This window comes from Lemur catta, chromosome 3 (genome assembly GCF_020740605.2).
Source record: "Lemur catta isolate mLemCat1 chromosome 3, mLemCat1.pri, whole genome shotgun sequence".
Classification (NCBI taxonomy): Eukaryota; Metazoa; Chordata; class Mammalia; order Primates; family Lemuridae; genus Lemur; species Lemur catta.
The window spans coordinates 51,384,913-51,401,794 of NC_059130.1; the positions used below are offsets into that span (position 1 = coordinate 51,384,913).

General features: G+C 39.5%; 1 protein-coding gene across 1 annotated transcript in view; it reads left to right on the top strand.

Moving 5' to 3' along the window:
* Positions 1-16,173, top strand: part of ALG14 (ALG14 UDP-N-acetylglucosaminyltransferase subunit) — a 92,125-nt gene extending 75,952 nt beyond the window's left edge. Inside the window, exon 4 of the mRNA XM_045547483.1 lies at positions 15,683-16,173. Within this exon, the coding sequence (XP_045403439.1) occupies positions 15,683-15,913 (231 nt within the window). The 3' untranslated portion in view covers positions 15,914-16,173. The remainder of the gene's footprint in view (positions 1-15,682) is intronic.
* The last annotated feature ends 709 nt before the right edge of the window (positions 16,174-16,882 follow it).

Below are 16,882 nucleotides of genomic sequence, written 5' to 3' on the forward strand. Positions count from 1 at the left end.
TGAGGCTGCATCTAGCTCTAGCTATCTATGCTTCTGAGAGAGCTGCTTAATACAGGGTTTGGGAAAACAAAAGGAAAAAATACTGGATTAGTAGAGTTCAAAGACCTCCATGAAAACGTTTCAGAGGGTTGAAAATACAATGAAAACAAAAAGAAGATCAAGAAGGCAGGAAATCATCACCCTGATCATTTGGTCCAGAGAACAGGAAAACTAAAAGATTCAGTTTCCTTAGCTGAAAGTAGGAACAGCCAGGAAGGTTGAAAAAACAGTTTGGTTGGCCTAACAATGATTGTCAGTGATGGTGCTAAGCAGGCATGGCCTGACCATTCCAACAAAAAAATTTTTAGGTTTTTATTTTATTTATGTATTTATTTTTTATGACAGAACATCAGGGCAGGGAAATGAAATACCAGCCCAGTGTGGGTACTGGCAACCTGTGAGCTCTTATGCCTTCCCTGACGGTTCAGTCGAGAAGTGGCCATGAACATGCGTGGAGCGTCCAGGCTATGTAGAGCCTTGGATCTGTAGGATGTTACTGACTGCATCAAAACCACGGTTGGCGGCCGGGCGCGGTGGCGCACGCCTGTAATCCTAGCACTCTGGGAGGCCGAGGCATGAGGATTGCTCAAGCTCAGGAGTTCGAGACCAGGCTGAGCAAGAGCGAGACCCTGTATCTACTAAAAAAAAAAAAAAAGAGAGAGAAATTAGCTGGACAACTAAAAATATATATAGAAAAATTAGCCGGGCATGGTGGCACATGCCTGTAGTCCCAGCTACTCGGGAGGCTGAGGCAGTTGGATTGTTGAGCCCAGGAGTTTGAGGTTGCTGTGAGCTAGGCTGACACCATGGCACTCTAGCCTGGGCACCAGAGTGAGACTCTGTCTCAAAAAAAAAAAAAAACCATGGTCGGGCACCCTGAGTTGTACATGGGACATTGGAGCCTGATGTCTGGATGTCTATGCCACTTATTTAGCTACTCGTGTAGCTCAGCCCAAACCCAAACAGTCAAAATGGTCACAAGTAGTTGGGAAGTCTAGTTTCCCATACAAGGGCAAAATAGCCGGCTCTTGTCTTGAAATAGACAAGCTCAGGCTTGTTCACCATGTTAAGGCTACGGACCTTCAAGGCCATTTGGCCACAGGCTCAGAAGTATACTACAAGGGCACTGCAGATGCAGAGCAGGGGAAGCTCAGGAATGCTTCAGTCATCCACTGTCCATAGAAATCCAGAAAATACCACTCTTGGTAATCAGGCTCTTTCTGTCGTTTGTTTTTATATTAATATATATCACTTGGAATAGATTGGACAGGGCAAAAAATATGACTGGAAGATAAAGAAACCAAAATTCATGGTGAGGGTACTGTTATCAGGTTTTCTCTGAAGGGTAGGATAAGTCATGCCAGGTCAATGCCATGCCCATGACAGAGTGACAGGCCTTGAGGACAAGGTCGGTGCAGCCCATGTAGTCTCTTTGCATCTCTGTGTGGCCTTTGTTCCACACAGTACTCTTAAAGTTTGGAAGATGCCATAGCATCCTACTGCTTACTCTTAGATGGATAGTAATAATAACTACCATTTGTTGAGCTCTGTGTTAAATGCTTTACATACATTATCTTATTTAATCTCCACAGTAGATACTGTTTGCCCTGTGTTGTATTTGCTTCTGGTCAGGTTATCATTCCCCATCCCTGACATTTTCCACTTTAACACTATAGACTCCCAAGAAGAGAATATGCTAGAACTGATTATCTACCTTCCCTGAGAACCAGCAGGACCAATCCCATCCTGCCCTACATCTTTGTTTACATTATTCACCACAAGATGTTCAAACCCTTGCGGTCGGCAGAACCTTTCTGTGTACCTGTAATCTGCCTCAAGCTCCCACTCCTCCCCCACTCCCCAGACTCTTTCGTTGGCCCTCAGTAATTCGCCGTCCACAAAATCTACAGCGTCCTCTTTGCTGCCTCTTGCTCTAATGGATATGTGCTCCTACCCAAAATACCATACCAGTTCATCAGACATCTGCTCACAAGTCACTTCCTCGGAAAGACCTTCTTTGTCCTTATCACCCTGCTTCCTTATCCTTCCTAATATTTTATATTTGTATGTACAGCCAGCACTTCATAAAGACATTTCAGCCAACAACAGACCACATATACGACAATAGTCCCATATGATTATAAAGGAGCTAAAAAATTGCTATTTCCTAGTGATGTTGTAGCTGTCCTAATGTAGCACTGGTAAACAAGCCTACTGTGCTGCCAGCCATATAGAAGTATAGCATTTATAATTCAGTACAGTACATAATATTTGATGATAAATGTTTATGGTTTATATATTTACCTATACTATGCTTTTATCATTATTTTAGAGCGTACTCCTACTTGTTAAAAAAAAAAAAGTTAATTCTAAAACAGCCTCAGGCAAGTGAGGTATTCCAGAAGACATTGTTATCATAGAAGGTGACAGTTCCATATATGTTATTGCCCCTGAAGACCTTCCAGTGGGACAAGATGGGAAGGTGGAAGACAGTGATATTAATGATCCTGCCCCGTGTTTGTGTCTTAGTTCTTAACAAAAAAGTTTAAACAGTAAATAAGGATATAAAGAATCCTTATAGAATAAGGATATAAAGAAAGAAAATATATTTGTTCAGCTGTACGATGTGTGCTTTAAGCTAAGTATTATTTAAAAAAACTAAAAAAGTTAAAAATTTATAAAGTAAAAAAGTTACAGAAGCTAACATGGTTTATTATTGAAGGGAGAAAAATCTTTTCATAAATTTAGTGTAGCCTAAGTATAGTGTTGATAAAGTCCACAATCGTGTACAGTAATGTCCCAGGTCTTCACATTCACTCACATCACCCATTCAGTGACTCACCCAGGCCTGCAAGCTCCATTCACAGTAAGTGGTGCCCTATACAGGTATATGTTTTATCTTTTTTTCTTTTATATCTTTTTTTATTGTACCTTTTCTACATTTAGATATGTTTAGATACACAAATACTTAACCACTGTGTTATAATTGCCTACAGTATTCAGTACAATAACATGTTATACAGGTTTACAGCTTAGGAGCAATGGGTGCTATCATACAGCCTAGGCGTGTAGTAGGCTATACTGTCTAGCTTTGTGTAAGGACACTCTTTGATGTTTGTATAACAATGAAATCACCTAATGATGCATTTCTCAGAAAGTATGCTCGTTGTTAAACAACACATGACTCTATGCATGTTATTTTCTTTCTACCCACTGGAATGTAAACTTTGTAAGGGGAGGGACCTTTGTTCACTGATACCTCCCTAGTGCCCAGAACAGTACCTGGCATATTCCCTTTGCTCAATAAAATATTTCTTGGATGAATGAATCCATGAATGGGGAAACTGAGACATGGAATGGATAAATGAGTTGCCCCAGATCACATTGCTATTAAGCAGCCAACACTGGTCTTCGTGATTGCAAAGCCGTGGCCCATAGTCACCATCATTAATCAGCCTGTTGATGGATTATGTGAATGCACAATGAGCAGGAATATTCTGACCAAACGGAAGTAATCAGTGATAGAGTATCAGTATAGGGAACTTATCAATGGGGCAAGATCTTACAGGACCAAAGTTTACACTGTTCTTCTCAGTTATTTGATTAAATTGAGAACAGTTTTTCTGAGTTGTCACCAAGCAAAGGGCAAGTAACTAATATTTGGGGAACCAGCAATAAATTCAGTATCCTTAAAACACTAGTGCATTAGACTAGATACAAAGAAGTGATAACTTAGTTAACCTTCTTGAGGGGTTTGAAAAAGGATGAAAGCTATGCCTGAGAAAAGAGAAATGGGATCCTTGTTGGTATAGTGATGAGTAAAAAAATAAAATACAGTAAAAAAAGAGAGAAACAGGAAAGTGGCCAGATGGACTGTGACATGTTCACTCAGTGGAGCAACTAAAGCCTGTGTAGAAACATGGAAGGGAAGTAGTTATCTTAGTGGAAAAGTAGAACTCAAAATGCTGTGTACACAATGATGGCAACTCTGGAAATTCTGTGTTAGCAATAGAATGTAAGAGACCTCGAGGTTCATAAATAGTTGATGATTCAAGTGTTTAGGATTTATCTGGTTATTTCATGTTGGTCTTGATATTTAGATGTTTCTGTGTAACTGTTACTATTCAGATGATTAAATATACATAACAAAGGAGAAATACAATGTACCATCATGTGAGCCAAGTGAATATGTCATTCCCATCTGTTGCACATCCTTTTTTCCTTCCGGCTGTTCACCTCCACTGATCGCTGACATCCAGCACTGCCTTTCCTTGGGCTTCACCCTAGCCTTCCAGTCCCTTGACTATGACTTCTACATGTTATACACCACCTGCCCTCCAACTGCGTTTTCTTCTTTACTTCATTACTCTCAGGTGCTTCTCTGGCCAGTTTTCTGAGGCTTTCAGCCCACTGCTCTTGCCCTCCTCCTCTCTTGGATGAGGCCTTTTGCTTGTCCATTCCTTACCCTGGAGCACTTACCCAGTCTGTGTGTGTGTGTGTGTGTGTGTGTGTGTGTGTGTGTGTGTGTGTGTGTGTGTGTTTTAATATTTTGTATAGATAAGGGTCTTGCTATGTTGCTCAGGCTGGTTTTAAACTCCTGCCTCAAGCAATCCTCCCACCTCAGCCTCCCAAAGTGCTAGAATACAGATGTGAGCCATCGTGCCTGGCCCCGGTCTCTTTTTGGTTTGTGATCCTCATCCATGTTTTGCCCTGTTTGCTTCCTGTCCAGTGATCCAGTGCTTTAGCTCTGCCTGCGGAAATCTGTGACTGTTCTGATGCAATCCATTCCTTCTCTGACTCTGCACTTGCTGCTCTCAGAAATCTTTGTTCCTCCCATATTAGTTAGCGTTCTTGGTAGCAAACCATAGAAATCCACTCTGGCTGACTGAAACAGAAAAAGAATTTAGTGAAAAGCTGTTGAAAACTCTCAGAATGGCCAGGAATGCTAATGAAGTTGGCTTAAAAAACACAGAGGGACAAAGTGGGAGCTGAGCAGCTAGAACCATGGCCAAAATTCCATGGCCAGAGCTAGTTCCAGGGAACACTGCTGGACAGTGGATGCTGCAGCTGGCACCACTGGCGCTGGGTGCTGGACCTTGCCAGTAGCACCTTTGCCACCAGGGCAGATTCTCCTCCAGCCCTGCTTCTCTACCACTTGCTTCCAGTCAGATCTAGGCAGAGACATCTGCCCAAGTCACTGGCCCATTTACTAGCCCTAAGGGGGCCTAGAAAGGAGTATCGTACTTCTGCCATGAAAGAGGGGCTCTGCCTACTACCACAACTCATACAGTGGGAAATTGCTTACACAGATTCTAGACAGGAACAAAACAAAACAAAACAAAACAGATGCATCCTTGATCCATAATGATTGTTTTATTAAACTTTCTACAACTTCTTTAAATCCTTGAAGCTATTTCTTCTAACTTCCCAGTCAGCAAGAACTATGGAACATAGTTCAATGAAAAATTAAAATAGGTTTATATATAAAGATGTTCATAACAACATGATTTAGAATAGCAAAAAAAAAAAAAACAGGAGTCAGCCTAGATTTCTAACAATAGCCATTTCCATTAACAAGGGAGTGGTTAAATGAATTATGAAATACTGATAAGATTAAATATATACAGTCATTAAAAATCATGGATTTTTAAAATACTTTAAAAACAAACAGAAATATAACTAAAAATAACTTTATAATATTTACATATCAGCTCTCACAATTGCATATGTGCATATATGAACATACTTTATGTTAGAATATAAGTATACAAAGACATACATTAGAAGGGAATATACCAAAATGTTAACAGATCAGTGAGATTAAGATTGCTTTCTTCTTTGTGCTTCTTTGTAATTTTCACATTGAACTGAGAAATTATTAATATTTAAAAAGAAGGCATACTTCCTGTGCCACCATTGTTATCCTTTATCACGTTCTCAGAAAGTACAGTTTTTCCCAAACCAACCTCATAAACCAAATACTCTCAATTCTTACTCTTTGTTCCTGGTGTTGAAAGAACTCATCCTTTTCTGTATAATCATTTCCTTCCTCACCATCCATTTGTTCCCACCTATCTTTATGTTCACATATAGATCACATTCCATTCCATAAAGCTTTTCCCTAACCCTACTTAGCTTGTCCCCTCTCCCAAGAGCATGCTCACTCTCCCTTTGCCCTGTATTCCAGCCCAATGACTCACTGAAATAGCCATCTCTGAGGTTTCCATTGCTCTTCTCTTGGCCAGATCTGAAGATCTCTTCTCTCTTTCTTTGTAGATTTTCTGGAGAAACATTATTGATCATTTCATCATCTTTGACATAGTTTTAGGGGGCAAGTGACCTTGTGGTTTTCCTCTTATCCCTCTAACCATTCTAAAGCACCTTACCTGAGTTTGTTTCCTCGTAGGCCTTACTTACAACCAAGCTTCTCTTCTTCCTGTATCTCCTGACCATTCCTACATGTCATTGTTTTCCCCCTTCTTCATCTCCCCCACTTACCTGTCTACATAGTGGAGCCAATATCCTATTATATAAATGGAAGTGCTGATTTTGACAGAACCTGTGACCTCCATATAGGCAGCCTGGCCGAGCCAGCCCAGCTTTGACAGAGGCCTTCAGTTCTCTGGCTTCATCCACGGCCTTAGGAGCTTAGCAGAACCTTTCCTGCAGCTGTGTTCCTGTGGTTCATGACCACTCTCCAGCCTCCACCTTCATCAGCAGGAGGCTGTCAGAAAGTCTGGTTTTAGGGCCAGTGCCTCAGAGTTGGACTTTGTTTCTATGTCCATTCCCTTAAGATTGAAGCCTTGGTTGGACCTTCTATCTGGCTTTCAATCTCATCTTCACATGCTCGCTCTTAGACACCTTCAGCTTCATGGTCTCTGCCCTACAAACCAACCCAGGACTCCAGGGGTCTTGGCTCATATTCTGGGGGCCGGGAGGGGGGCTCCTACTGGATTAGGAGTCAAATTCAGACTACTCAAGCTCAGTATGTCATTTCATACATGCAGATGTTATGTTTGAGCCAATGGGACTTAACCTGTGGTGACCCAAATCCACAGAACAGCAATCCTGTTGTAACTATTCTTGATCCTTGATCTGGCTCATCTACCCTCATGACTTCATATTTGTATTACTCCTGGCCTCTTTCTATTTTCTAGACCCATAACTTATCTTTAGTACATCTCTTTGATTTCCTGCTCTCAGAGTTTATTTATTGATTAGTTAATTCATCCAACAGACACGTACTGAATACCTACTGGTTGGCTCCTCAGATGGTCAGAGGCCAGTTAGGGAGTTAAACAAAATAAAGGGCTGTGTCAATTAGTATGCCTTTTATTGCCAGTGACAGAAATCCTGATTCAAACTGGCTTAAGCAAAAATAAAATGTATTCTCTCACATACCTGGCAAGTCTAGGGATAGATTTGGTTTCTTTCAGGCACAGCTGGATCCATGGATCTTAAATGCTGTTTTGGGGACATGGCCTGTCTTCCTCTTTCAGCTCTGCTCAGCTTTGTGATGGCTTTATTCTCTATCCGCAGTCTCCAACCCCCCAGGGCCATGAACCAGTAGCAGTCAGTGGCATGTTAGGGACCAGGCCACAGCACTACGCTGTCACACCCTCAACCCAACTCTCCTACCCCCACCTCTCATCCGTAGAAAAATTTTCTTCCATTAAACTTAGGAGGGGGTGGGGACACACAGCGAGAGGTGTGTCAAACTGTCCCTACCTTCCCCAGACCGTGGAAAAATTATCTTCCATGAAACCAGTCCCTGGTCCCTGGTGCCAAAAAAGGTTGGGCACTGCTGCTCTATGGTAGCAAAATAGACGTTTACAGTGCCAGGTCCACATCCGCCTAGGTTTCAGAACAGTAGAAAAGACGCCATGCTCTTAGCAGCCCCAACAAGTTTCCCGCTAAGTCTTACAGTTTCTGACTAAATTATGTACTCTTCCCTGAACCAGTGACTTTCACCAGGGGAATTTGATGCTCTGACTGGTCAGACTAGAGTCATGTGGTCAGACTGGAGTCCTGTCTCCTCTCCTTGTAGCTGGGTGTGGCTCTAGTCAAGAACTTAAATTGAGAGTGAGGGTTACAGTGGTTCGACTGAGAAAAAGGTGATAGATGTGGGATGGTTTAAAAGAAAAAGCAGTAAGTTACAGCCATTAGGGCAGCCAACCACTGAAGATTTATGGTAAGTGTGTATGGTTAAAGTTAAAAATGGTCAGATCTGGCCAAGGGAACCACATGGGATAAACAAGGATTCTCTTTTCCCATACCTCCTTGCTTCTTACTTTCCTTCTTCCTTTCTTTCAGCAAAATTTAGTGAGCGCCTACTTTGTTCCAGGTGCAGAGTATAGATTGTCCTAGAAGTGGACCTTGCCCATATGGAGCTTACAAAGTGAGGAAGAGAGATGGCCAGGACAATGGTCCCATATTTTTGAGAATTTGTATTTTGAGTAATGGAAGTATAAAGAATATTTCTGTGTTTTTTGTTGTTTTTGTTTTTTTGGGTTTTTGTTTTGTTTTGTTTTTTTTGAGACAGAGTCTCACTCTGTTGCCCAGGCTCGAGTGCCTTAGCATCAGCCTAGCTCATAACAACCTCAAACTTCTGGGCTCAAGTGATCATCCTGCCTCAGCCTCCCGAGTAGCTAGGACTACAGGCATGTGCCACCATGCCCTACTAATTTTTTCTATATATATTTTTAGTTGTCCATATAATTTCTTTCTATTTTTAGTAGAGATAGGGTCTCACTCTTGCTCAGGCTGGTCTCGAACTCCTGTGCTCAAACGATCCGGCCGCCTCGGCCTCCCAGAGTGCTAGGATTACAGGCATGAGCCACCGCTATTTCTGTGTTTTTTATAAAATTAAAGAGACAGCTTTAACCATTATATTGTTTAACATCTTCTTTACCAGCCTGTCTTGGTAAATTCTGTTTTTTTCAATGCTTGGAATAAGTCTCTCTGGTATGCTTCCTTGAATAATGAAAGCTCCATAATCCATATTTAAAAATTTTTTTTGCCTAGGCTACTGTAAAATTTAGAGTTAAAACCCGTGCTTAATTAAAAGTAGCTTTCCTTAGTGTAGGTTTCCCTTGAGATTAGTTTGCTTTTTTTTTTTCAATTGTTGATTTTTGGTTTTATGATTTTATTGTACTAGAGACTTTTGTAGTAAAGTAGCTCAAACTACGGAGATATAACAAATAAACAAACAAAATACCTTTAATTTCCGTTTTCACCTTAATAGTCTCTACTTCTGATCTGTAGCAGGTTGTTAATACATCTCCCACCAAATGCCTGATCATTCCCCCTCTCATACATAGACATCTCTATCAATGTACACATAGCTTGTATATAGAGGGTTGACCAGATGTTGAAATGAACACATGAATATGTATATTTTTTTAAGGAACAACAATGTGAAAATATTTTTGTGACATTCAAGATCCAACAAGCAATGCTTACATTATTTTTTTTTATTATTATTTTTTTTTATTTCAGCTCTTCATAGGGGTACAAAAGCTCAGGTTATATACATTGTCTGTGTCCCGCCCATCTCCCTGAGTCAGAGCCTCAAGCGTGTCCATTCTCCAGACAGTGCACCTGGCACTCAACATGTGGTCATACCTCCATCCCCTCCCCCCACCCCCCACCTCCCTGAGTCAGCACCTTCAAGCATGACCATTCCCCAGACGGTGCGCAAAGCACTCATCATGTAGGCATACACCCATCCCCTCCCCCCACCCCCCGCCTCAGTCTGATATCCAATTAGTATCCTTCCCTGATGTGCATTTAGGTGATGATCAGGGAAACCAATTTTCTGGTGAGTACATGTGATGCTTGTTTTTCCATTCTTTGGATACTTCACTTAATATAATGGGTTCCAACTCTCTCCAGGAGAACCAAAGAGATGTCGTATCACCGTTATTTCTTATAGCTGAGTAATACTCCATGGTATACATATACCACAGTTTACTAATCCATTCGTGGATTGATGGGAACTTGGGTTGTTTCCACATCTTTGTGATTGTGAATTGTGCTGCTATAAACATTCGGGTACAGGTGTCTTTGTTATAGAATGACTTTTGTTCTTCTGGGTATATGCCCAATAATGGGATTGCTGGATCGAATGGTAGGTCTACTTGAATCTGTTTAAGGTATCTCCATAATGCTTTCCACAGGGGTTGCACTAGTCTGCAGTCCCACCAGCAGTGTATGAGTGTTCCTGTCTCTCAGCATCCATGCCAACATGTGTTGTTTTGGGATTTTTTGATAAAGGCAATTCTCACCGGAGTTAAGTGATATCTCATTGTGGTTTTGATTTGCATTTCCCTGACGATTAGGGATGTTGAGCATTTTTTCATGTTTGTTAGCCATTCTTATATCTTCTTTTGAAAAATTTCTATTCATGTCATTTGCCCACTTTTTGATAGGATTGTTTGATTTTTTTCTTGCTGATTTTCCTGAGTTCTAAATAGATTCTTGTTATCAGTCTTTTATCTGATGTGTAGTATGCGAAAATTTTTTCCCATTCTGTAGGCTGTCTGTTTATTTTCGTGACTGTTTCTTTGGCTGTGCAGAAGCTTTTTAATTTAATCAGGTCCCATTCATTTATTTTTGTTGTTGCTGTGATTGCCTTAGGGGTTTTCTTCATAAATTCTTTGCCTAGACCAATGTCTGTAAGAGTCTTTCCTACATTTTCTTCTAGAATTCTAATCGTTTCCCATTTAAGGTTTAAATCTGTTATCCACCGTGATTTGATTTTTCTGAGAGGTGAAATCTGCGGGTCCTGTTTCAGTCTTCTACATGTGGCTATCCAGTTTTCCCAGCACCATTTATTAAATAGGGATTCTTGTCCCCAGAGTATGTTTTTGTCTATTTTGTCAAAGATTAGATGGCTATATGAGGATGGTTTTATATTTGGATTTTCTGTTCTTTTCTACTGGTCTGTGTCCCTGCACTTGTGCCAATACCAGGCAGTTTTAAGAACCACAGCCTTGTAGTATGTTTTGAAGTCTGGCAAATTAATACCTCCCATTTTGTTTTTATTGCTTAAAATTGCTTTTGCTATACGGGGTCTTCTCTGATTCCATACAAAGTGTATAATTATTTTTTCTAAATCTGTGAAAAATGATATTGGTAATTTAATAGGAATTGCATTGAATCTATAGATTACTTTGGGTAGTATAGACATTTTAACAATGTTGATTCTTCCAATCCATGAGCATGGTATGGTTTTCCACCTATTTACGTGTTCTGCAGTTTCCTTCCTAAGTGTTTCATAGTTCTCTCTATAGAGGTCCTTTGCCTCTTTACTTAAATATATTTCTAAATATTTTATTTTCTTTGTTGCTATTTTGAAGGGTATTGAGTCCTTAATTTGGTTCTCCAATTGAATGTTATTGGCATATATGAATGCCTCTGATTTGTGTGTATTGATTTTGTAACCTGAGACTTTACTGAATTCATTAATTAATTCCAGGAGTCTCTTGGTTGAGTCCTTGGGGTTTTCCAGGTACATCATGTCATCAGCAAAGAGTGAGAGTTTGATCTCTTCTGTCCCTATTTGGACACCCTTGATTCTGCTCTCTTGCCTGATAGCTCTCACAAGGACTTCCAATACTATGTTGAAAAGTAATGGGGACAGTGGGCAGCCTTGTCTGGTTCCAGTTCTGAGTGGGAATGCTTTCAGTTTTTCCCCATTCAGTATGATGTTGGCTGTGGGTTTGTCATATATGGCTTGTATCATTTTTAGGTAGGTCCCATTTATGCCTACTTTGTTAAGCATTCTTATCATAAAATGGTGTTGAATTTTGTCAAATGCTTTTTCTGCATCTATTGAGAGGATCATATGGTCTTTATTTTTGCTTCTATTTATGTGGTGAATTACATTTATAGATTTTCGTATGTTGAACCACCCTTGCATCTCTGGGATGAAGCCTACTTGGTCGTGATGAATTATTTTTTTAATAAGCACTTGGATATGATTTGCTAGAATTTTATTGAGAATTTTTGCATCTATGTTCATGAGAGAAATTGGTCTGTAGTTTTCTTTTATTGTTGCGTCCTTTCCTGGTTTTGGTATCAATGTTATATTGGCTTGATAAAATGTGTTGGGGAGAATTCCATCCTTCTCGATATTGGAGAATAGTTTATGTAGGATGGGCACCAGTTCATCTTTGTATGTGTGGTAAAATTCGGGTGTGAACCCATCTGGACCAGGGCTTTTCTTTTTGGGAAGGTTTTTTATTGCTGTTTCAATTTCAGTTCTTGATGTTGGTCTATTCAGGAATTCTATTTCATCCTGATTGAGCTTGGGAAGGCTGTGTGTTTCTAAAAATTTGTCCATTTCCTCCTCATTTTCCAATTTGTGTGCATAAAGATTTTACAGACATTCTACCCAAAATCCACTGAATATACATTCTTCTTATCAGCTCACGGGACATTCTCTAAGATTGACCATATCCTAGGACATAAAGCATGTCTTAAAAAATTTAAAAAAATAGAAATCATACCATGCATCTTCTCGGATCACAGTGAAATAAAAGTAATAATGAACCCTAACAGAAACTCTCATTCCTACTCAAAGTCATGGAAGCTAAACAACCTTCTCCTGAACAACTATTTTGTAAAGGAAGAAATCAAGTCAGAAATGAAAACATTCTTTGAATTAAATGGCAAAGGAGACACAACTTATCAAAATCTATGGGACACAGCTAAAGCAGTCCTGAGAGGAAAATTCATTTCCATAAATGCCTATTTCAAAAAGACAGAAAACTTACAAATAGACAACTTAATGAATAGACTCAAAGAGCTGGAGAAAGGACAGACTGACCCAAACCCAGCAGAAGGAGAGAAATTATTAAGATCAAATCAGAATTAAATGAAAAGGACAACAAAAATACTATAAGGGAAATTAATAAAACAAAAATTTGGTTCTTTGAAAAGATAAACAAAATAGACACACCACTGGCTAGACTAACCAAGAGCAGAAAAGAAAAATCTCTAATAACTTCCATCAGGAACATGAAAGGAGAAATCACGACCGATGCCACAGAGATACATGACATCATCTATGAATTTTACATTATTTTTTAACTGTAGTTTTTGTTTTGCTGCATATTATTGAAAAGGAGATTGAGAAAAGCAACGCAAATTATCCAAGGATAAGAGAGTATATTAATACAGTGGTTGTCAACTGGAGACATTTGGCAATGCTTGGAGTCATTCTTGATTGTCTTGACTACAGGAATCTTGTGAGTAGTGAGTAGAGGCCAGGGATGCTGCTAAGTGTGCTATGATGCATAGGACAGGCCCCCAACTAAAAATTACCCAGTCCAAAATGTCAGTAGTGCCTTGCATTAATAGGATTTTTAGAATTCTAAGCCCTAAAAGGATTCATAGCAAGTTTGTAATTTAGGCTTATGACAAAGCTAGAAGCAAATTAGAGTCATAAAATTATAAAATCCTAGAGCTGACAGGGAAAATCATTTAATGTCAGTCTACTTATTTCTAGGTAAGGTAACAGTCACATAGGAAGAAAGGGACCTGAAACAATATAACTCCTTCACCTCCTAAACGTGTGATCAGACAACTTGCCCCATCTCTTTGTGCCTCAGTTTCCTCATTTGCAAAAAGGAATAACAAAACTTGCTTCGAATGATTGCTGTTAGGATTAACTAAATATATATATATATATCTACATATATATATATCTACATATATACATATATATATATATATCTTTAATGTTTGGTACAGGACCTGGCTATAACAGTTTGTTAATAAATAGTGGTGAGGAGCACCAAGGTGGTGATTATCATTATTGCTGTTGCCCAAAGGCACAGAGCTTAATTTACAGTGTGTTTAACCCTATTCCCCTGACTCTTAGTCCCATTTTCTTTCTATTACACTGCCTTGAGGAACTATGAAGAAAGGTTATGGGGCAACTTAAGGGAGGTTAAAGAAGACCACTCTGGAGAGCAGCTGAGTAGCTGGTGATTCAAGAGAAAAGTCCAAATGAATTTCTCCATAAAAGACAGAAAGGGGATTTAAATTGTAGATAGAGAGCTTCAAGGAAGCCTGAAACAGGCCACCTTCTCTTTCCAAAGCTCTGGGAATGGTGTTGCAGGTGGTCACAGCTCCAGAAGGTGGAGCCTAGACCAGATGACCTTCATCAAACTCTTACAGTCCTGACCGTGTTCACATGGAAGCAGGATGTCTGTCTGTCTCTCTGTCAGGGAGGGTCTGCGAAATGCTGGTGTAGACAGCATATCTGGGGACCCTTCTAACTCTAAGATTCTCTGGTGTCTGCCAAGTTTTGTGGATTTTGGGCTGATAAAATCATGTGACATTATAGATCATGCCCAATAAGCATGTGTAGACAACTGGAAACTTTTTGTTTTATGGTTTGTGGAATAAAATGCTCTATTAGGTTTTATGAATTCAGTCAACATTGAGCATATGACTAAGATGTTGTGTAAAACACTTTTTCCTCTGAACATGGTAATAAATTATCTTACCAGCAATTCTGTGAAATATGTTTCCTCTCATTTTCTTAAAAGACTTATAAGAATTCTTTGCAGTTGCTCTATGAGTTTGTTTTTATTTCTCTTGTTGGGCTAGTCAACTAAATTGTTTTTAACGAGAGGCTTTCTATAAAAATTAGCAGAATTCAAAAGCATTAAAACTCTTCTGTGTTACAAGCATAGATTAAACCCTCTTGTGGGAAAAATCTCATTCACATGGTAGTCTTCTCTTGAAAATTACATTTGTTGGATTGAACACCTAAAATGATTCCACATCCCACAAAAATATTCTTTTTTTTTTTTTTTTTTTTTTGAGACAGAGTCTCACTTTGTTGCCCGGGCTAGAGTGAGTGCCGTGGCGTCAGCCTAGCTCACAGCAACCTCAAACTCCTGGGCTTAAGCGATCCTACTGCCTCAGCCTCCCGAGTAGCTGGGACTACAGGCATGCGCCACCATGCCCGGCTAATTTTTTCTATATATATTTTTAGTTGTCCAGATAATTTTTATTTCTATTTTTAGTAGAGACTGGGCTCACTCAGGCTGGTCTCGAACTCCTGACCTCGAGTGATCCACCCGCCTCGGCCTCCCAGAGGGCTAGGATTACAGGTGTGAGCCACCGCGCCCGGCCACATGCCACAAAAATATTCTACATAATTAGTCACTTAAAGACATTTTCTCATACATCAAGAATAAGTTGGTACATGAAAGAAAACTGAGTGAATCTTAGTTGATTTGATCTGTTTTCTATACATGCATGGGACATCCAAGATTCACAAAGCATTAGGAGAAGAGCAACACATGTCTGTCCAGTGAGTGCTGACTGAGCAAGTACCAGGCACCGGGGCTAGAAGTTAAAAGTTAAGTGATTTGAGCCAAGTCACACAATTGGTAAGCAAGACAGCCAAGACAACACAGCCCTAAGTGTGTGAATTAAACACACAGTTTGATGCATCCTGGTTCTTGACAAAAAAGACCAAAAAAAGCATAAAAAGAATTATTGTTTAGAATAATAAACAAATCCCCTTGAAGATCAGATTATTCTTAATACAAAATGCCTCACTTAGATTATTATTCTGTATTTTAATTTGACCTTCAACCTTTTTTTTTTTTTTTTTTAGGTGTTGTGTAATGGACCAGGAACATGTGTTCCTATCTGTGTATCTGCCCTTCTCCTTGGGATACTAGGAATAAAGAAAGTGATCATTGTCTACGTTGAAAGCATCTGCCGTGTAGAAACGTTATCCTTGTCCGGAAAGATTCTGTTTCATTTCTCAGATTACTTCATTGTTCAGTGGCCAACTCTTAAGGAGAAGTATCCCAAATCTGTGTACCTCGGGCGAATTGTTTGACAAATAGCAATTTACTTTAGAATTTTTCAGTCAACAATAATATTTACTATAATGGAATAAAAAAAGCCCTACATGTTTTTTGCAAAAGCTTCTGAAAGTCCTGAGAATTATTGATGGTAAAGAGTAAAAAAAAGTGCAAATGACTCAGTGAAGACACGGAGTCTTCTCTTACAAAACAAACATTAATAAACAGTAACCATTAAAAGGTTATGCCTCTGTATACCAAATTTGTTTTCTAGATAAAAGTACGTATCATTCCCAGATTTCACTACTATACAATTCATTTTAGTAACCAAAAGCTATTTTACTTGTACCCCTCAATCTATTGAAATTTTTTTAAAAAGCATGTCAGTACTTACAAGTTATCTTCTGACTGTTTTGTAGTATTTTTTTCTAGAACTAAATATAGAGTTTATATGATTAGTAACATTTCCTGTTGTACAGTTTTTTTTCTTACAGTATTCTGCATTGTAAAAAGAAAAGTAAAGTATGTGGCTGGGTGTGGTGGCTCATTCCTGTAATCCTAACACTCTGAGAGGCTGAGGCAGGAGGATCTCCTGAAACCAGCCTGAGCAAGAGCAAGACCCTGTCTCCACCAGAAATAGAAAAAATTAGCTGGGTGTGTTGGCACCCCCCTGCAGTCCCAGCTACTTGGGAGGCTGAGGCAGGAGGATCACTTGAGCCCAGGAGTTTTAGGTTAGAGTGAGCTAGGATGACGCCACGGCACTCTACACAGGGAGACAAAGTGAGACACTGTCTCAAAAAAAAAAAAAAAAAGGTATGTTCTAGTTTTTGTTTAAATACAACAAGCTTTATTTCCTGTATGGAAACAGTGATGTCCCCAGTGAATCCTTTCGGCATAAAGGAAGCAGCTCTATTAAATTGGCTTCGTGACAACTTGCACTCCACAGACCTCCAGAACCTTGAGCATAAATCAGCATCTTTTTTTGTACTTCAGTCTTACTTTAT